This window comes from Argopecten irradians, chromosome 1 (genome assembly GCF_041381155.1).
Source record: "Argopecten irradians isolate NY chromosome 1, Ai_NY, whole genome shotgun sequence".
NCBI classification, from domain to species: Eukaryota; Metazoa; Mollusca; class Bivalvia; order Pectinida; family Pectinidae; genus Argopecten; species Argopecten irradians.
The window spans coordinates 73,663,254-73,686,131 of record NC_091134.1 but is presented as its reverse complement, the minus strand read 5'-3'; the positions used below and the strand labels follow the sequence as shown (position 1 = coordinate 73,686,131).

The 22,878-nt window shown below is 34.8% G+C and overlaps 1 protein-coding gene across 2 annotated transcripts in view; it reads left to right on the top strand.

Moving 5' to 3' along the window:
- The window catches only part of LOC138307681 (DEP domain-containing protein 7-like), a 35,494-nt gene extending 16,472 nt beyond the window's left edge, over positions 1 to 19,022 (top strand). The window contains exons 1-7 of one of the 2 annotated variants that reach the window (XM_069248525.1): positions 11,028 to 11,165; positions 14,813 to 15,012; positions 15,436 to 15,656; positions 16,086 to 16,291; positions 16,936 to 17,456; positions 17,763 to 17,964; positions 18,258 to 19,022. In XM_069248525.1, the coding sequence (XP_069104626.1) occupies positions 11,144 to 11,165; positions 14,813 to 15,012; positions 15,436 to 15,656; positions 16,086 to 16,291; positions 16,936 to 17,456; positions 17,763 to 17,964; positions 18,258 to 18,457 (1,572 nt within the window). In that variant the 5' untranslated portion in view covers positions 11,028 to 11,143 and the 3' untranslated portion in view covers positions 18,458 to 19,022. Of the gene's footprint in view, positions 1 to 11,027; positions 11,166 to 14,812; positions 15,013 to 15,435; positions 15,657 to 16,085; positions 16,292 to 16,935; positions 17,457 to 17,762; positions 17,965 to 18,257 lie in introns of those variants that run through there. The other variant, XM_069248517.1, reaches the window with a different exon arrangement.
- The last annotated feature ends 3,856 nt before the right edge of the window (positions 19,023 to 22,878 follow it).

Below are 22,878 nucleotides of genomic sequence, written 5' to 3'. Positions count from 1 at the left end.
GTCACCTACTCTACTCTCTCCCCCTTCTCCCCCCTCCCCCTTTTTTCTGATTGGCATGTAATTTATGGCACCTAATTTATATTGTTTAACATATTATAATGATATATTCAAATTATCACATATGAAAGAATACATAACTGTTTGTTTATGTAATAAGTAAGGTTAGTTTATGAAATAAGGACAATATCAAGATTATGTATTTATTCAAAATATCTTGAATCTAAATTAACTTCATCTCATTCAAATCCATTGATATTAATGATATATTCCATCTTCAGTGATAGTACAGTTATTTTATTACTAAACCTTGAATATATTATCCCTGACTGGATCCAAAAATACATAGGTGGATGACCACTGGCAAATAAGCCATTATTGACATTTAGGTCTGTATCCTATGTGTGGATAGATCCAGTCATTTATATTATATTCTAATCTCTAAATTATGATTATATATATTTTGAAAAACAATAAATTTCGCACATAAGTATATTGGAGATGCTATCTTAAATGCTGTCCTTATCCCAACGTTATTCATCAATACAATTGCTACAGTATATGTTCATGAATATGTTTAAAATTAGAACTTTGTTGAATCATACGTATATACTCATTGTTACTAGGAGAAAACTAATATAGGCAATGCCTGTTGTTTAATCCTTTTTCGTTATTCGAAATAAAATTTGTTGAAATGTATCCAGTTAAACTGAGTGTCTGAGTGACTTGATCTCCCCTCCCATGTATCCAGTTAAATTGAGTGTGTGAGTGACTAGATCTCCCCTCCCATGTATCCAGTTAAACTGAGTATCTGAGTGACTAGATCTCTCCTCTCATGTATTCAGTTAAACTGAGTGTATGAGTGACTAGATCTCCCCTCCCATGTATCCAGTTATACTGAGTGTGTGAGTGACTAGATCTCCCCCTTATTTGTATCCAGTTAAACTGAGTGTCTGAGTGACTAAATCTCCACTCCCATGTATCCAGTTAAACTGAGTGTCTGAGTGACTAGATCTCCACTCCCATGTATCCAGTTAAACTGAGTGTCTGAGTGACTAAATCTTCCCTCTCATTTATCCAGTTAAACTTAGTGTCTGAGTGACTAAATCTTCCCTCTCATGTATCCAGTTTAACTTAGTGTCTGAGTGACTAAATCTCCCCCTTCTTTGTATCCAGTTAAACTGATTGTCTGAGTGACTAGATCTCCTCTCTCATGTATCCAGTTAAACTGAGTGTGTGAGTGACTAGATCTCCCCTCTCATGTATCCAGTTAAACTGAGTGTCTGAGTGACTAGATCTCCACTCCCATGTATCCAGTTAAACTGAGTGTCTGAGTGACTAAATCTCCACTCCCATGTATCCAGTTAAACTGAGTGTCTGAGTGACTAGATCTCCCCTCTCATGTATCCAGTTAAACTGAGTGTCTGAGTGACTAGATCTCCCCTCTCATGTATCCAGTTTACATGAGAGGGGAGGTCTAGTCACACAGACACTCGGTTTTACTGGATAAATGAGAGGGGAGATCTAGTTACTCAGACATTTGGTTTAACTGGATACATGGGGGGGGGCGAGATCTAGTTACTCAGACACTCAGTTTAACTGAGTGTCTGAGTGACTAGATCTCCCCTCTCATGTATCCAGTTAAACTGAGTGTCTGAGTGACTAGATCTCCCCTCTCATGTATCCAGTTAAACTGAGTGTCTGAGTAACTAGATCTCGGGGGAGTAACTAGATCTCCCCTCTCATTTATCCAGTAAAACCGAGTGTCTGTGTGACTAGACCTCCCCTCTCATGTATCCAGTTAAACCAAGTGTCTGATTGACTAGACCTCCCCTCTCATGTATCCAGTTAAACCTCGTGTTTGAGTGACTAAATTGTTTAAGTAGAAAGGCTCTGGCTGGTAACATTTCTGACTTTGATATCAGTTAGCTCACTCTATATAGATAGGGTCAACTTTGCTGGAATCTTTTGACAAATATCTGTTTTCTGTTAAGGCAAGCTGGAGGTCAAGCTTGTAGAGTACCACTTTTTACACCTTCACCTCTGCGTATATGTCGATTATGTCCATATATGTATATATATATATATATATGTATACCAGCTGTATCAGAATAATCACTAGTAATCAGCTCAGGGGAATTAAACATTCTGTTCTTGTTTGTTGATAATCTCAGGATTATCTTTATCATAATACTGTACAGATGTTCATACTGGTCAGCTTTTTATAGAGTACCTTAACCAATCACCTTGATCATGTCCCTTGTCCGATCATTTAATAATGTTTGTCAAAACGTAATAGTGAATGAATTCTTTTTATCCTCAAATATTTACAAAACAAAAGAAAATTTCAAACATTATTTTATCTTACTGTACATTAATTTTCATTGCATTGTTAAATTAGATAGCAAACGAGTTCTGAATGGTCCCAACCAATTGTTATTAGTCCCCTGCTAGTGAAACCGAACGGGACTATAGTGTTTGTTCTCGTCTGTCCGGATTTGGTTTTCAGATGATGGTAGCATATGGGAAAATACTAGCTTGGGATTGAGTTTGGTGTCAACAGGTCAACAACAAAGGTCACTCTTACTAAATAGATTGTTTCAAATAAATTTCATTTTCAGACGGTGACTTGAGAAAACATCAACGAATTCTGATCAAACTTCTCACAATGGTAGCAAATGAGAAAATACAGCATTGGATTGAATTAGGGGTCAAAAGGTCAACTACAAAGGTCACTGTTACTAAAAATAGATTGTTTTACAAATTTTAGTTTACGGATTTTTATGAAAGAATACATAACTGTTTGTTTATGTAATAAGTAAGGTTAGTTTATGAAATAAGGACAATATCAAGATTATGTATTTATTCAAAATATCTTGAATCTAAATTAACTTCATCTCATTCAAATCCATTGATATTAATGATATATTCCATCTTCAGTGATAGTACAGTTATTTTATTACTAAACCTTGAATATATTATCCCTGACTGGATCCAAAAATACATAGGTGGATGACCACTGGCAAATAAGCCATTATTGACATTTAGGTCTGTATCCTATGTGTGGATAGATCCAGTCATTTATATTATATTCTAATCTCTAAATTATGATTATATATATTTTGAAAAACAATAAATTTCGCACATAAGTATATTGGAGATGCTATCTTAAATGCTGTCCTTATCCCAACGTTATTCATCAATACAATTGCTACAGTATATGTTCATGAATATGTTTAAAATTAGAACTTTGTTGAATCATACGTATATACTCATTGTTACTAGGAGAAAACTAATATAGGCAATGCCTGTTGTTTAATCCTTTTTCGTTATTCGAAATAAAATTTGTTGAAATGTATCCAGTTAAACTGAGTGTCTGAGTGACTTGATCTCCCCTCCCATGTATCCAGTTAAATTGAGTGTGTGAGTGACTAGATCTCCCCTCCCATGTATCCAGTTAAACTGAGTATCTGAGTGACTAGATCTCTCCTCTCATGTATTCAGTTAAACTGAGTGTATGAGTGACTAGATCTCCCCTCCCATGTATCCAGTTATACTGAGTGTGTGAGTGACTAGATCTCCCCCTTATTTGTATCCAGTTAAACTGAGTGTCTGAGTGACTAAATCTCCACTCCCATGTATCCAGTTAAACTGAGTGTCTGAGTGACTAGATCTCCACTCCCATGTATCCAGTTAAACTGAGTGTCTGAGTGACTAAATCTTCCCTCTCATTTATCCAGTTAAACTTAGTGTCTGAGTGACTAAATCTTCCCTCTCATGTATCCAGTTTAACTTAGTGTCTGAGTGACTAAATCTCCCCCTTCTTTGTATCCAGTTAAACTGATTGTCTGAGTGACTAGATCTCCTCTCTCATGTATCCAGTTAAACTGAGTGTGTGAGTGACTAGATCTCCCCTCTCATGTATCCAGTTAAACTGAGTGTCTGAGTGACTAGATCTCCACTCCCATGTATCCAGTTAAACTGAGTGTCTGAGTGACTAAATCTCCACTCCCATGTATCCAGTTAAACTGAGTGTCTGAGTGACTAGATCTCCCCTCTCATGTATCCAGTTAAACTGAGTGTCTGAGTGACTAGATCTCCCCTCTCATGTATCCAGTTTACATGAGAGGGGAGGTCTAGTCACACAGACACTCGGTTTTACTGGATAAATGAGAGGGGAGATCTAGTTACTCAGACATTTGGTTTAACTGGATACATGGGGGGGGGCGAGATCTAGTTACTCAGACACTCAGTTTAACTGAGTGTCTGAGTGACTAGATCTCCCCTCTCATGTATCCAGTTAAACTGAGTGTCTGAGTGACTAGATCTCCCCTCTCATGTATCCAGTTAAACTGAGTGTCTGAGTAACTAGATCTCGCCCCCCCCCCCCCCCCCCCCCATGTATCCAGTTAAACCAAATGTCTGAGTAACTAGATCTCCCCTCTCATTTATCCAGTAAAACCGAGTGTCTGTGTGACTAGACCTCCCCTCTCATGTATCCAGTTAAACCAAGTGTCTGATTGACTAGACCTCCCCTCTCATGTATCCAGTTAAACCTCGTGTTTGAGTGACTAAATTGTTTAAGTAGAAAGGCTCTGGCTGGTAACATTTCTGACTTTGATATCAGTTAGCTCACTCTATATAGATAGGGTCAACTTTGCTGGAATCTTTTGACAAATATCTGTTTTCTGTTAAGGCAAGCTGGAGGTCAAGCTTGTAGAGTACCACTTTTTACACCTTCACCTCTGCGTATATGTCGATTATGTCCATATATGTATATATATATATATATATGTATACCAGCTGTATCAGAATAATCACTAGTAATCAGCTCAGGGGAATTAAACATTCTGTTCTTGTTTGTTGATAATCTCAGGATTATCTTTATCATAATACTGTACAGATGTTCATACTGGTCAGCTTTTTATAGAGTACCTTAACCAATCACCTTGATCATGTCCCTTGTCCGATCATTTAATAATGTTTGTCAAAACGTAATAGTGAATGAATTCTTTTTATCCTCAAATATTTACAAAACAAAAGAAAATTTCAAACATTATTTTATCTTACTGTACATTAATTTTCATTGCATTGTTAAATTAGATAGCAAACGAGTTCTGAATGGTCCCAACCAATTGTTATTAGTCCCCTGCTAGTGAAACCGAACGGGACTATAGTGTTTGTTCCCGTCTGTCCGGATTTGGTTTTCAGATGATAACTTAAGAACGAATTGATGGATTTTGATCAAATTTCACACAATGGTAGCATATGGGAAAATACAGCTTGGGATTGAGTTTGGTGTCAACAGGTCAACAACAAAGGTCACTCTTACTAAATAGATTGTTTCAAATAAATTTCATTTTCAGACGGTGACTTGAGAAAACATCAACGAATTCTGATCAAACTTCTCACAATGGTAGCAAATGAGAAAATACAGCATTGGATTGAATTAGGGGTCAAAAGGTCAACTACAAAGGTCACTGTTACTAAAAATAGATTGTTTTACAAATTTTAGTTTACGGATTTTTTTTATAACTTGAGAACACATGAACAAAATTTGTTCAAACTTCATACAATAGTTACATCAGAGCTTTTTTTCACTGCTTTGGGAATGGGGCCCATAGCTTTGAATATGGGAAGATGTGTCCGGATTTTCGTTTCCAAACAATAACTTGAGAAAGAATTGATGGATTTTGATCAAATAACACACATTGGCAGCATATGGGAAATATGCGGCATTCACAGCTTGGGATTGAATTTGGGGTAAAAAAGTCAACTACAAAAGTCACTGTTACTAAAATTAGATTGTTTCAAAAAAAATTGTTTCTAGACGATAATTAACTTGAGAAAAACTAACATCAACAGATTTTGATCAAACTACGCACAATGGTAGCATAAAGGAAAATACAGATTGGGATTGAATTTGGTGTTAAAAGGTCAACTACAAAGGTTACTGTTACTAAGAATAGATTGTTTAAAAAAAAAAAAAAAAAATCCAGACGATAACTTGAAAACATTAACAAATTTTTATCAAACTTCACGCAATGGTAGCATATGAGAGAAAAAAAAGCATTGGATTGAATTAGGAGTCAAAAGGTCAACCACAAAGGTCACTTACTGAAAATAGATTGTTTTACAAATTTTAGTTTCTGGATTATAATTTTAGAACACATGAACAGCTTGAAGGTCAACTAGAAAGGTCACTGCTACTGAAAATAGATTGTTAGTCCTCTGCTGGTGAAACTGGAAGTGACTATCATGTTTGTTCCCTTCTGTCTGTCTGTCTGTCTGTCTGTCTGTCAAACTGTCCGTCCATCAGTCCGTCCGGATTTGGTTTCCAGATGATAACTTGAGAACGAATTGATGGATTTTGATCAAATTTCACACAATGGTAGCATATGGGAAAATACAGCTTGGGATTGAGTTTGGGGTCAAAAAGTCATCAACAACAAAGGTCACTGTTACTAAAATAGATTGTTTCAAAAAAAAATTGTTTCCAGACGGAAACTTGAAAATCATCAACGAATTCTGATAAAACTTCACTCATGATCACATGATCCTGGTCCCATCAAATTGTTGTTATTTTTTTGGGTCAATCCAAAATCCAAGATGGCCGTTACAGCCATCTTGAAAATACAGTTTGAACTTCTTCTCACCGTGCCATTTGGCTGAAACTTGCCTGAAAAGATCCTGATTTGATATTGACCAAGTGTTCAGTTGTTAAATCTCTGGTTGATCCCAAATCCAAGATGGCTACTATGACACCATATCTATTTAATTTCCTATATGACTTCACACAAGGAAGCCAGATGACCTTTAAGGCCTGTGTGCCTTTTGTTAAATTTGTTGTTAGAAAGGAATAGCTAACATATACCCATTCTATTTTGTGTTTATTTTGAAAAGTAATTGCCATAGCTATATGTTGGAGGATGTTCTGTTATTCTGGCAATATTTTCATCTACTTTAAAATGGGGCTACGATGGTCGAGTGGTTAAGATACATGTCCCGACATATTACCACAAGCCCTCCACCTTTGGGTTGTGAGTTCGCATCCCATGTGCGGCAGTTGCCAGATACTGACTGCTGGTCAATGGTTTTTCTCTGTCTTTTCTCCACCAATAAACCTGGCACGTCCATGAGCCTGACTGTTAGGAGGAAGTTAAACTAATAAAACCAAACTTTATAGTAGAATATACCAATCTTTTAGGGAACTATAACTATGGAGACAGCAGCACCAGCTAGGATGGCAATTAAATCAAACTTTACATTTGTCAAATTGCAAACTCTATTTAATCTGTGTAGACAATTTTTTTCTGTGGATCTAAATATAGGATATAAGGAAAACTGATGTTATTGACACAATTGGTGGTCAGTGTACATTGTATATGAAACTATTGATCGGGATACCTGCAGTGTTCTGTATGATTTGGTATAAGGTTTGATGAAGTAAACGTAGGTCTTACAAACTTCTGTTTTTGTGAGCAAAATACTTAAACTTTGTAATTAGTTTCAATAAAAACTTGAAATAAGCACAAATAAATATAAACTTGATAACAAGGATATCAAGACTAATAATATAGATGTGTAAGAAAGCAATTCAGGACATTTTATATGTGAGCAAGACTATTCCCACAGAAATTAGCCATATATCTCACTGTATCTGTACATATACTATATATCAATAAACTAGCTAGAGGAACACATAGCTATATATATCCCAGTGTAACACTCAACTTTATTGTTTCTGCTGGTGAAGATTCTGTAAAAATACATGTTACATTTCTTATATGAAATACCTGGTATAAAAGGACTTGAATAATAGCATATGTATACATGTACAAATGGATATAATTTATTTTAGATTAAATGTAATATATAATTTTAAAGGAAAGCAATATAACCAGCATATGTATACATGTACAAATGGATATAATTTATTTTAAATTAAATGTAATATATAATTTTAAAGGAAAGCAATATAACCAGCATATGTATACATGTACAAATAGATATAGTTTATTTTAAATGTACCAGTATTATATATATTATAAAGGAAAGCAATGATAACCAGTAAACACTAAATATTGTAAATATCTATCAAAGTTATAGATAATAAATGTTTAAAATCAACAGACATGTCAAGTTTCTTAATTACAATCAAAAGATAATTAGTTACATGTGCCATATATGTTTCCTGGAGTTGATACAAGATAACAGCTAATTGAAAAGGACAGATAAAATCGAAAGTATGGCTTAGGGGGATCAAAGACACCCTACAGGGTAGGTAAATGGTGAGAAAACACATGTTTAATTAACACAATCAAACAGACACAGGTGTAAGAATCACTGTTTGATCACCTGGAACAGGTAGATTTACCAATTAACAGGTGAGATTGGTGTTTCCTTTGTTCTGACCTCAGTAATTAGACTTCCTGCTGGGTAATGGGGTATATATATTACAAGTGGTTCACATTCATCATTTTACACTTAGATTTTATTCAAGCTCCATCATAGGCCCAGGACAAGTGCTCACATAGTTTAGTGCTATATCTGTATTTAATTCCTCTACACCATCATCATGACTGTAATATCAAGATCACCACGTATACCATCAGGTTAGTTATCTGTTTATTGTTTACATCCACAAATCTTGTTATATCAAGATCACCTGTATACCATCAGGTTAGTTATCTGTTTATTGTTTACATCCAATCAAGATCACCTGTATACCATCAGGTTAGTTATCTGTTTATTGTTTACATCCACAAATCTTGTTATATCAAGATCACCTGTATACCACCAGGTTAGTTATCTGTTTATTGTTTACATCCACAAATCTTGTTATATCAAGATCACCTGTATACCACCAGGTTAGTTATCTGTTTATTGTTTACATCCACAAATCTTGTTATATCAAGATCACCTGTATACCACCAGGTTAGTTATCTGTTTATTGTTTACATCCACAAATCTTGTTATATCAAGATCACCTGTATACCATCAGGTTAGTTATCTGTTTATTGTTTACATCCATGCATAAATCTTACAATTCACTTACAGTCTCAACATAATTGGGATTTGGTCATCAAACTAGTGTAAGATATTATCTTGTACATAATGAATGATATTTTAATATTAAGCTGTACAAAGGAATGGAATACACAGTCTTTTCTGAGAAATTATACAATCTAAATTTAATATCCCTGTATTTACATCTAAAAACAAAAATTAATAATGCCATATTAAATGGTGATTGATATAAAAAGTTATAAATATACATTTACTTTGATTTAATAGTGATATATAGGTATGGTTATTTGGATTGCTGAGCACTATAAATCTACATATTTTAGATTGTTGATATAACCATAGGTAAAGCTACTCTATATAGCTCCATCCTTTTGTACTGACCAGGTGTTAAAGCTACCACCTGCTGTAACTGTCTACACCTGTCAAGGTTAATATCTAGGTCACAATAAATTAGTCTACATTATCTGTGTCAACTGCAAAATATTCATACCCATTTTGTTGGTGACAAGTTTGTCTGTTTGTGTTGAAAGAATAAAAACTTAAAAAAGCCATAAAATATAAATTCAACCAAAATTAATAAATTATAATTTATTATTTTGATACAATTTTTTTATATAATAAAATGTTTCCTTATCTGGCAAAAATGTGTTATTATATTGAAATTCTAGATTATATTTGAATTAAGTGTTTTAAAATCATAATCTAACAATGCTCTCTTGGAACTGAAAACATGTATATCAGTTAATTAATACATTATTCAGATTAAATTAGTGTTATCATTTCCAAGGATTTATAAAACTTTTTCAGTCTAATTAAGGATAAAACCTGTTTAAAAACTGCTTATTATATAATTACTATAAATTTGATTTCATTTTTTTCACAATGATATTATCTATTGTTTACAACGGATTAGATATGATCAGGTTATGAATTTGTAAACAAGTTTTAAAACTAGTATAAAATTAATTTATGCACTCAATATTTAATGCCTGTTATACAGAAAATACATTAAACTTTTACAGACCATGAATTTAAATCAAGATTATCCATTATTTAAATTACGAAAAATTTGATATCTTTAAAGTGAATAGTCGGGCAAAGAAAACCAGTCTAAATGCGTTCATTGGCCTTCCAAAAGTTCTCACATATTAATACGACGGTCAAGTTCTGCTTACATTTCCCAGTTCAGACCACTGAAATAAAGAAAGTTGAAAGCATTGAAAGCGAGGCTGCGTGGAAATGTAACCACGGACATAGTCAGCCGGGAGGACGTTTTAGGATTGCTATACTTTAAATTAATTTCTTCGTACGCAGACAGATTTTGACGAGAGATTATAATATGTAATTTTTAAAGATTGTATTGTCATCTTTATAAATGAACAGTTCAACACCAATGACAACCTTGTAATGAACTGTAATTAGGCTAGCTGTTGTTACTCATTGATTGCTGTGTTGTGCTTCATTAGGACCCCTGTAGACTGTTAATGGACACCTTTAGTAATAACATGTGTTTCAGTTTTAACTCAAAGTGGTATGATTTCATTGGAAGCAAAAAACTTCATCATAATTACTTGTTTTGTACTTTAACAAATAATTAGATGAATACTGGGTTATTGTTTGGTATAATTACCAGTACTGGTGATTGCATTGTAACTAATTTATATGGGATATTTCATTTAGATTCACAATATGCACACAAACTAAACACTCTCAATACAAATATATGAACATCACATTTTTGTTTGCCAAAAAAATGTGAGCAATTATATTTTTTTTAAATGGTCCTATTTTCTCTTGAAGCAATTTAACCAAAAAATACAAAACAAAATCAGTTCTTATATACATTTTTTGTCCCTTTTGAATGGGACAGATTGTATGATGTTCATTGATGCATAACAAGACCTGTCAGTATAATAGGGTATTGGCAATACTCTCTGTAAATAACATACAGAAGTTACCTGTCATTATAATCAGTATACTCCTTCCAAATACCAATTAAGCTGAGTCTCACCTGGTAACAGGTCACTAATCTCATCAGGATTGCTGAGAAAACATCTTCTTGTTTACTGCCAAGGATGTCAATCACTGGAGCGTGAGAATTTGTATATTGGTGTCAATGTCTTACCTGTGGAGTACAGGTAGGGTCATCATAAATTACAGGTGCACAGTCTCTACAGCATCATTAAGATTCAGGGTAGAATAGAGTAAGGACATTTGTTAGTTGTCAGTGATTTATATTTATATAAGGATGAGATTTCTGTGGTCACCTGCTGTGTGTGATAGCCCCAGTAAGGTTAGGTTGTTGTCCAGCTCTGTTACCAACGCAATGACAAGCTCACCAGCTGGAATTAAAGGTACAGTTCAAAGCCAAATATTTACATATGTAATATTGAAGTTGTTTTTTAATAAATTATTTTTTCATTTTTTTTTTCAAATTGGAATAACATAAATAAGTTAATTTCTGAAATAAATATTTAATATGCTACACCACTGACAAATGGAATTTTTTCTCTATCAAAAACAGGATCAATTTGTATTTTCTTCAGTTTCAAAAATTACTTACTTTACACCATTACCAACATTTTAAGTTTGAGCTTCTAATTTTAATTCAAATTAATAATATTAAAACTAATTGTATCCGGAAAAAAATCCATGGCGCTATATTCTATGCATCAGAAGTAAAATAAATTATTTCTAATTAATTTTTGTGTTTAATAGACATATAGGCATGATTAAACATCAATTATTGTTTAAATGATGAGTATCGTCTATGCTTTGTCGGCAGTAGAGCATCTTTAAATTAAAATAATTCATTTAAAAAGATAGTTTTATCATTGTTAAACTTGTTGGCTTTGTTTATAAAGATTTAATTATACATTTTGCTAAATGCAATTTCTTTATTAAAATTTTCAAAGGCATATTGTATTGTCAATTGAAAACAAAAATGATTGTGACTCACATTATTTGAATTTATACTACACATTTTCTGATAGGGTAAAAAAAGTGTTAGATAAATTGAAGAAAAAGATAGCTGCTTATGAATTTAGGAAAAGATAGCTAACTCTAGTATGATATTTAGATATTAAAGAAAAAATAATCATTGGAATGCCAAATTTTTTTTTCAGGATAAAATTATCATACATAATAAAATTATAATATAATTATATTGTCAATAGGAGATAAAAATACAACATTCTTTAAATAATTGTTAGTTACAAAAATTGAAGAAAATGTATAAACTTTAAAAAAAATAATTTTTATTTAAACTTTTCTGAAGCCATTAAAGATTCTTCCAAATTAACAGTTGATATTTCAGAAGTGTTTTGTTGAAAATGTTTTTATTCATCTTGATGCGATATCAATTTCTGAACATTGTAGTTATTTCTCATTTGATCTTTCCATGCCTTAAATTTAAGGGACATAATTATAATGAGCTTTCTGTATAGATACAGGGGGTTATAATGTGTAGTTTAGATGGAGATTCTTGACTGATTATCACATTGATTTAGACATTGATATATTATACCCTCAATGCATTTAAGTCATTTTCTAACATTCTGAAATTTGTATTTCGCTATCACTTGTGCTGTTTATATGTCATTTGAGTCATTTTCCATTTCATGTTAAACCTAATTAATTCTTTATTAGCACAAATACATGTTGCAAATATATAAGTGCATCATCATGTGAAAACGAATATATACACACAGAAAATGGAACATCACAACTTTGATAGTACTTTGCTTTACCTTATTATATATATATATATATATATTACTATTATTCATGTTCCCAGGGAACTTCCTTGCCTTTAAATACTACATCTTGACTGAAACATCAATTTTCTGCATTGGGAAAAAAATGATGCATTTTTTTCTGAAAATAGTTCATTTTATCATCATTTCAAATAATTTTAATTGATCATTCATTAAAATTAGATGAAAATTGTATTTCTTAGAACAAAGATTCTTTTTTCTTACATGTATAAAAGGAATTATTTCTTTGTTTGATAACAAACATTTTTCCTACAATCATACATTCACTCCAAACTATTCAACAGCTTCTAGCTATTGACTATTTTAATATTCTATATTATTTATTCTAGGAATAAAATTTTTGCTATCGGAAATTATATTAAATATAATGTTAACTTTCAATTTGTATTAAAAATCTACAAAATTCCATGACAAATTATTAATTATTGTTATTATTAATAATTATCTCTATTTAATGATATTTAGAGTCATAGACTTATAATAATTAAAACATGGAAAACATCACAGACAATACACTGTATATCAAAATGTCCCTGCCAGAAAATAAAAAAAAAAAACTCATTGCAAGCTGATGTACACACACGAAAATGAGATAAGACATAGTAAAGCTACATTATGTGTTCTTGGTTTTAATGATAATTATTTTATGTCTATTCTGAAGAACTGAGTGTATGTTAGGTCACATGACATAAAAAATGTATGTTATTCTATTAAGGTAATCTGCAAAATAGAGGAAATAAAGAGAATAATAATATAGTTGTTTAAAGAGGTTTTTCTATATCAATCCCATTTCCTGTATAAATGATTGGAAATAGATAATTAACACTTCATTAATTAATAGTCCTTTTATGGAATTAACCTACCTGGTGGGAACCTTGTATCTTTGAACTACTTCCTGTGTATATGAGAAAAGTTCCACAATGTCTGGGATATTATAGGTAACAATTACACCTAATGGTACAAAAGTCAACATATGGTCAGAAATGTAAAGGTGTTGAGGAGGTTTAACATAAACAGCTTATAACTGGGAAAACAGGTTGAGGGAGCAAGTGTGATTATCTTCTCCTTATACTCATCTCAGGTGAAATATCAACTCAAGATTATCATTGGTTAAGATGTAGTAACAACATTGTACTGGCACCTTGTAGGGTAGGGGATGTTGTGTTAGTACTAATGGTCAAGCATGTGGTCAGTGTTGTGATACTGAGGTTTATTTAGGGTAGGGTGTTTTTCTGGCCACAACTATTCCTCCATAACATATGTCACCAGGTACTCAATTTACTGGACATTGTAGTCCAAACACACTGACCACACACCATATATATACTGGTCAATATCAGGAATGGTCATTCCACTCAGTGGTCAGCAAATCAGAAGCACACTAATAAGATAAAGTTGACAAGTTTGAGGTTTATATTGAGCTGTTGGTATCACTGTTATACTGTCTGTGATCTAAAGAGATCTACCATTTCTACATCATGACTAGGACATTGGACACCAGTATGACCATTAACTCCACCAGGAGAGGTAGACTTGGATTTAATATTTGGTGCCATTGTATTCCCATATATTCTATGTTTAGCCTTTTTTACAGGCTATCACTTTAGTTTTCAAATGACATTTTATAATATCTAACAAATTAAGATATTCATTACGTAATTAACTTTACACTCTACTGTTAACTTTGATAAAATCAAAACAAGGCTTTAGAAATCATGTTAATTAATGTTAAATAATTTTGATATAATGCTCAAACATTCCATGTAAATGAAGTGATTATTTGCCCTGTAAAGTTACAGTAAACAAAAACTTGTTTTATATTTTTATAAAAGATTAACACTGTTTAAATTCAGAACATTTTATTACATTATTAATAATATTATTGCCTGAATATTGTGACCAAATCTCTTGTTGTGTATATCTTTATAGATGTAGGAGATCAGTAGTGATTGGTAAGAATTATTAATACTATTTATCAAACCATGCTAATTATTGTTTTCCTTTTACAGGGCCATTCCGTGCCACTCAGATATGGAACGAGATCATCGAACACCTTAAGTCCAAGGTTGAGGTGAAGCGTCGCCGCTACAAGATGCGTACCTACGAGAACTGTTTCTGCGGGACAGATGCAGTGGACGTGGTTCTACACTACCTCCTTAGTGACCGTAACACCTTCAGCAGCGACCTCTCACGGGAAAAGGCTATCAAGGTCAGTACACAGCACAAATTAGACAGTTATCATATACAAGGAAATTTGTTTTTATATAATGTTCATGAATATTATAAATAAATAAGTGCATTATAGAATATTATAATAGAAGTATATGCAGATGACACTGTAAGTATTTTGGCAAGTAATTATATCTGTATGACATTAGTGAAATAAAATATACATTATAATGGCACCAAATATGAATTCCAGTCAGAAATATCATCCTCTATGATGGAATATCTACTTATTGTATGTGGTAAAAAAAACTGATTTCAAAATTACAGAACTGGAATAAGATACATAGAAGTAATTGATTTTACATTTATAAATGACCACATGTCCTTGTGATAAGCAATGTTGGCCCAAGAGAAAAATGGTTTAAACCTTGTAAGTATAATTTATATTTTCTCAATTTAACAGCTCTGTCAATCTCTGATGGATCGTAATGTGTTCAGCCCGGTCAGCTCCAGGACCAGCGAGATCAAGAAGACCTTCGATGATAGTCACAGCAAGCTGTACCGCTTTGTAGGCCCTGATCTGGAACACGAGGAGGAGAACCGCATCGTCGAGTCAGAGGAGTCGGATGAGGACCAGAACTACTCTATTGTCGTCGACTGCCGCAGCAAGACTGACGAGATGAGGTAAGTGTTCCGTAGTAATTATGTGTATACTGTTACACAGATAATAAATATAGCATTTCCTATGAAAATGTTTTGAGATCTTTCAAAGTGAATCCCTCAATGTATCATTGAAATAGAAAAAAATGTTCTCTATACAGTATGATAACACTTTATCCAATCTTAATATAACTGAGAAAAAAAAATTTGTAGACATGTAGTAAAAACTCAATAGGTCTATATCTGAGGACGAGAACATTTTGTCCATTCATGTATTGTTCAATGATCAAATCAAGTAAATGATAAAAGCTTCCTAATTTTGTGAATGTAATGGTAAAAATAATGTACAATAAAAGTAATTACAATAAAAGTAATTACAATAGAAGTAATTACAATAGAAGTATGCCAATGATGTATGAACCACGTATTATAAGATCTCTTTCCATGTTTCAGAATTGACCCGAGCGTGGAGCCAGACCTGATCGAGGATGGAGTGATCTGTAACCCCATCGCCGTCAACAAGAAAGGTCAGGTGCTGCAAGAGATCATGTCGCTACAGAACTCGTACAGCCGTAGACGTAGTCGCAGCTCGCTCAAGTGTGCCAACACGTCCATGTTGATGCGTAGCATGAAGGAGAAGCATGATGTATCTCCTGAAGGTTGGTGTCTCAGCACTCAATTATAGTTCAATATCTGGTCAGTTGTAAAGTTTTCATAAAGAATGTGTTATTTATATTAGAACTGACAAACTGAATTAAAAATAATCTGCAAAGCAAAACTACAATTGTGAAAATTCATTGTTTTTTTAGAATTTATAAACACTTTTGAAATAAAATAAAAAACTTAGTTCTGACCAGATTTTGAATGCGTTTGTTAGTGTATGCCAGCTATAGATAAGATATTTAGATATGACTGTTATTCACATAGATAGATGATATCAGTATATGGAATGAAAGTGTTGTCCAATGCTTTAGAATCACCACAGTATCACATCACAAACAGATAGCATGTGTTATGTATAGTCCTGACTAGTGTAATGTTAGCATGTTGTGTGTGCCACTGATTAAGTGAATCCTAACTACATATGCATCATGATGGTTTATAAACCTTTTTCTGAATGAGTAGCAAAACAAATGTTTAGATATGTACTGATTTAACTATTAAGTGCAGACCCATCAGTAATGCTCTGATAACCAATAGACGTATCAGGTTATAGCATAATCTTACCCTATTGTGTGCACATTGTTTATGTCACTATTTTGTGTGTTCCATATGTGTGACATCATCGTTTATTGTTTATCAGCTCTGGAGGAATTGTGGAAGGAGGTAGCCTTGTGCCAGCTGTTGACCTTGATTGACCTTCCTTTCCTGGACGGCCTGTTGGTGGAGGAGAAGCCGAGTAAGAAGTACATCAAGCAGAACCTCATCATCTCCAACGTGGTAGCCAAGCACTGGAACATTCCCTCTACAGGACAGGACCCCTTCATGTCGTCTGCTCTCAGCTGTATCGAGTGTCTCCCCAAGGGCATCAGTATCCTAGAGAACAGCTTTGTCCGTGACACCAATCCTGCTGCCAAGCTTCAGGCCTTCCACATCATCAGTGAACACTACACCACACAGCTCGACGAGTCCCTACTTCCGGAGCGCTTCATCGACCTTCACCTTGCTGTCCTCAACTTTATCCTGCAGCAGACTGACCAGAAGGCCATCGATGCTCTCCAGCTGGACATGATCCTACTGCCATGGCACATCAGGGAAGAACTCCAGCGTCTTCTCAGGTTCATGTCCGCCGTCAAGAACGAGTCCATGCAGATTGATGCCAAGGTAAGATCAAGTGGAAAATAATATCTTCTTATAATGCATAAAATGTTATATCCCAGCTACAACCGGCTTGAATTTACTAAGGAAAAGGGACAAAAGAGTACTTTACTTTTCTCTGAATTCAAAGAGTTTTCCCTCCTTTTTTACTTGCGCTAACAATCTTTATTAAGTAAATGCATTGGTTTAGTGGTTTGATATGATGAAATAATATTTTTGATCACCAGTTCCAAAGTGATAAAGATTTTGGCCATATTTAAGTGCCCTGTGACATCATATAACATTTCTATAATATGTGATTTCTGTTACCAGGACGACAATGAGGTCCATCTGCTGAACACCTTCACCGATACTATCATGAAGCACAAGGTGGTTGCTCCCAAGCTTGCCCGCATCCTGGTTGGTTTTATGGTTGAGAATGTTGAGGAGATCTTCAGCGTCCCCAAGGAGATCCGTGATCGTGTTAACTCTCGCATCGACGATCTCCGCACTGGAGAGGTCTCACCAGTTAGAGGTAATTATCTGAACATCATGTTTAAAAAACTTTATGAAAAAATTATCTGAATGACAATACTCCTATATGATGACTTAAAATATTGTTATAAGATAAAATATTAGTAAATTTAAGGAACAGCTACACGCTCAAATATAAGATATAAAAAATAATAGTAACAAAAGACATCAACACATAATAGGAATAATTTGTGATGTTGATTTTGTCTTAGAAAACAATACCTATATATTATAGAGTAAGGTTTTAAATCCATAAACAGATTTTGTACTAAACTCTTTATTTTTTCTCCTCAGAAAACACATACTGCCAGCAGGTGTCACGCCAGGAGTTTGAGCAGCAGACGACAGAATGTACCCAGAATGCCCTGGTCTCCATGATGAACAACATCCTCGACAACACCGAGTTCAGCCTGAAGGAAAAGAAGCAGAAACTGCGACAGTTCCAGAAGCACCATCCAAACCTGTACGAGGCTCATTTCCCCGGCATGTTGTAGATTAACACACTGTCAATCCAGCAAAGCAAGATGGTGCATAAAACGTGATGTGTCAAAAGTGCAATTATTGTGTCAAATATGTGATATTGTTAGTTCTGAATGACTTTTAGTCCCCATGGACAGACAGACTTGTGCCAGTCACAGACTTACTGTAGTTAGTGATATTATCCCAGTGGACTTCCTTACTTTTCTGACTGTGAATTTCATCATTATCTCAAATTTAGTAGTTGAGAACACAAAGTGCATAATATCTTCTGTTTCTGTTGTGTACAACACTACTCTTTCTATCTCTCTCCACTTAGATCTTGCCATATGTGATATTATTTGTACAGCATTTATAATTTGTACATAGATAATGCTTTTATAAGGCATTTAAATTTGTTGATACGCCAAATATTTATTTGTGAGAGATATATTTATTTGTATATAGTGTACATTAGTGTGAATGAGATATTCTGATTGTCATTAGGCCATCCCTACAGAGATCAAGCCGATTACTTGTGAGTGAGTGTGGAATATGTACATATCATGTTTTATATGATTAAAACATCAAATTTTGAATTTCTTTTTTTTTGCTGTCCTCATTTCTGAACCATGTACACAAACATCTTGTTATACTGTCTGTAAATTGCCCTTATATCATCCTATATGGACCTCTTTATAGTGTAATTCTGAGGTTAAAATGATCCTCTTCATTTGTTGGAAATGAAATGGCAGTATGACAAGATTTTATTGTAGAAGAATATATAATGGGAAAGTACAAACAAACTGCTGCAATGGTGCACAAACCAGGATAAATTGGATTGGAAAGATAAGTGAAATGATGTTAGAATTAGATCTAACAAAAATATTGACATTATAATCCCTGTCTTGTAGCAATAGAATCACAGTAGGAGGGGTGATCCTCAATAGATCTCATCACAGTAGGAGGGGTGATCCTCTATAGATCTCATACCTCTTCATAGTAGGAGGGGTGATCCTCTATAGATCTCATACCTCATCACAGTAGAAAGTGTGATCCTCTGTAGATCTCATACCTCATCACAGTAGGAGGGTGATCCTCTATAGATCTCATATCTCTTCACAGTAGGAGGGGTGATCCTCTATAGATCACGTACCTCATCACAGTAGGAGGGGTGATCCTCTATATATCCCGTACCTCATCACAGTAGGAAGTGTGATCCTCTTTAGATCTCATACCTCATCACAGTAGGAGGGGTGATCCTCTATAGATCTCATACCTCATCACAGTAGGAAGTGTGATCCTCTATAGATCTCATACCTCATCACAGTAGGAGGGGTGATCCTCTATAGATCTCATACCTCATCACAGTAGGAGGGGTGATCCTCTATAGATCTCATACCTCATCACAGTAGAAGGGGTGATCCTCTATATATCTCGTACCTCATCGCTGTAGGAAGTGTGATCCTCTATAGATCTCATACCTCATCACAGTAGGAGGGGTGATCCTCTATAGATCTCATACCTCATCACAGTAGGAGGGGTGATCCTCTATAGATCTCATACCTCATCACAGTAGGAGGTGTGATCCTCTATAGATCTCATACCTCATCACAGAAGGAGGGGTGATCCTCTATAGATCTCATTCCTCATCACAGTAGGAGGGTGATCCTCTATAGATCTCATACCTCATCACAGTAAGAGGGGTTGTCCTCTATAGATCTCATCACAGTAGGAGGGGTGATCCTATATAGATCTCATACCTCATCACAGTAGGAGGGGTGATCTTCTATAGATCTCATCACAGTAGGAGGGGTGATCCTCTATAGATCTCATACCTCATCACAGTAGGAGGGGTGATCCTCTATAGATCTCATACCTCATCACAGTAGGAGGGGTGATCCTCTATATATCTCGTACCTCATCACAGTAGGAAGTGTGATCCTCTATAGATCTCATACCTCATCACAGTAGGAGGGGTGATCCTCTATAGATCTCATACCTCATCACAGTAGGAGGGGTGATCCTCTATAGATCTCATACCTCATCACAGTAGGAGGTGTGATCCTCTATAGATCTCATTCCTCATCACAGTAGGAGGGTGATCCTCTATAGATCTCATACCTCATCACAGTAAGAGGGGTTGTCCTCTATAGATCTCATCACAGTAGGAGGGGTGATCCTATATAGATCTCATACCTCATCACAGTAGGAGGGGTGATCCTCTATAGATCTCATACCTCATCACAGTAGGGGGGGGTGATCCTCTATAGATCTCATACCTCATCACAGTAGGAGGGGTGATTCTCTATAGATCTCATACCTCATCACAGTAGGAGGGGTGATCCTCTATAGATCTCATACCTCATCACAGTAGGAGGGTGATCCTCTATAGATCTCATATCTCTTCACAGTAGGAGGGGTGATTCTCTATAGATCTCATACCTCATCACAGTAGGAGGGGTGATCATCTATAGATCTCATACCTTATCACAGTAGGAGGTGTGATCCTCTTTAGATCTCATACCTCATCACAGTAGGAGGTGTGATCCTCTATAGATCTCATACCTCATCACAGTAGGAGGGGTGATCCTCTATAGATCTCATACCTCATCACAGTAGGAGGGGTGATCCTCTATAGATCTCATGTAGGAGGGGTGATCCTCTATAGATCTCATATCTCTTCACAGTAGGAGGGGTGATTCTCTATAGATCTCATACCTCATCACAGTAGGAGGGGTGATCATCTATAGATCTCATACCTTATCACAGTAGGAGGTGTGATCCTCTTTAGATTTCATACCTCATCACAGTAGGAGGGGTGATCCTCTATAGATCTCATACCTCAGCACAGTAGGAGGTGTGATCCTCTTTAGATCTCATACCTTATCACAGTAGGAGGTGTGATCCTCTTTAGATTTCATACCTCATCACAGTAGGAGGGGTGATCCTCTATAGATCTCATACCTCAGCACAGTAGGAGGTGTGATCCTCTTTAGATCTCATACCTCATCACAGTAGGAGGGGTGATCCTCTATAGATCTCATACCTCATCACAGTAGGAGGGGTGATCCTCTATAGATCTCATACCTCATCACAGTAGGAGGGGTGATCCTCTATAGATCTCATAACTCATCACAGTAGGAGGGGTGATCCTCTATAGATCTCATACCTCATCACAGTAGGAAGTGTGATCCTGTATAGATCTCATAACTCATCACAGTAGGAGGGGTGATCCTCTATAGATCTCATACCTCATCACAGTAAGAGGTGTGATCCTCTATAGACCTCATACCTCATCACAGTAGGAGGGGTGTAACCCTCTATCCATACCCAATCAGTCATAATCTTAAAAACCATGCAACAGTTATAAAACAGACATTTTTAATTCAATGAAAAATTCCAAGTTATTTGTACAGACGCAGACGGTGTATGTAAGCTAAATGGGTTATTTTTTATAACAACTAATAAGAATTTAAGTACAAGAGGCTGTCAATCAAGTCGCACGTGACCTTGCATTTTGTATTGTGTGTGCTACGATGTTTGCTCCGACATTGAATAGAAACACGTGCGTTTGTGAGCGCGAGGCGTGGCTATATTACACCTGGCGATCGGTCATATTTAAAAAACATCAGGGAGCGAAAGGGGCGTGGTCATTGTTTTTTTTTTCTTTTTCATATTCCTCTAACGTAATGTGAGGACAAAATAATGTGGCATAAAGTTCATCTGAACCCTTTATGGGATGCTGTCAGATCCTCTTATCAAACGTAGTGATAAAAAGGATACGTGTTTTAATCAAATTATCGTTAAATGATTTGCGACCAATTTTCATCCTTTTAGAGATAAGTTTTCTGTATGTAAACGTGTTATTACCTTAAGCGACCTACTTGCTTGTTTTCTACCAAGATGTTTTTGTTTGTGGCTCAATCCATTCACCAGTTTATCTAATCGTTCTTATTACGTGTTAAATGCCCTACATATATTGATTTTATAATATGGATCTGTCTAGCTCTTACTGACACTCAAATATGTACACAGACCGACGAGTATTCCCAGTTTATAATCCTCTTAAATCTCCCCGAATTGCCATCTTCACTTTAAAGTTTTATGGTAAGGTTGATTTATAAGAAACATTTTATTATTTACTGTCTACATTTATTATGCGTTCAGTACTTTAATATATTTACAAATCTACTTGTCGGGTGTTTAAAACTCCCGAATATCTATCCGATATACATGTAGTAATGTATACCACTCCTGAAGGTCTTTACACACGCATATATTAAATATCAACTACCAACATCATTTAAAACTCCTGGGTAGCTAGAATATTATTGCATGATAACACAGATCGCTCGCGTGTAATTCAATACCATTAACCGTTACAATCAAATTATTAATGTTTTCGAGTTCTACATCATAACTGTTATACTTCAATTTATTGTATTTGCCAAAAGTG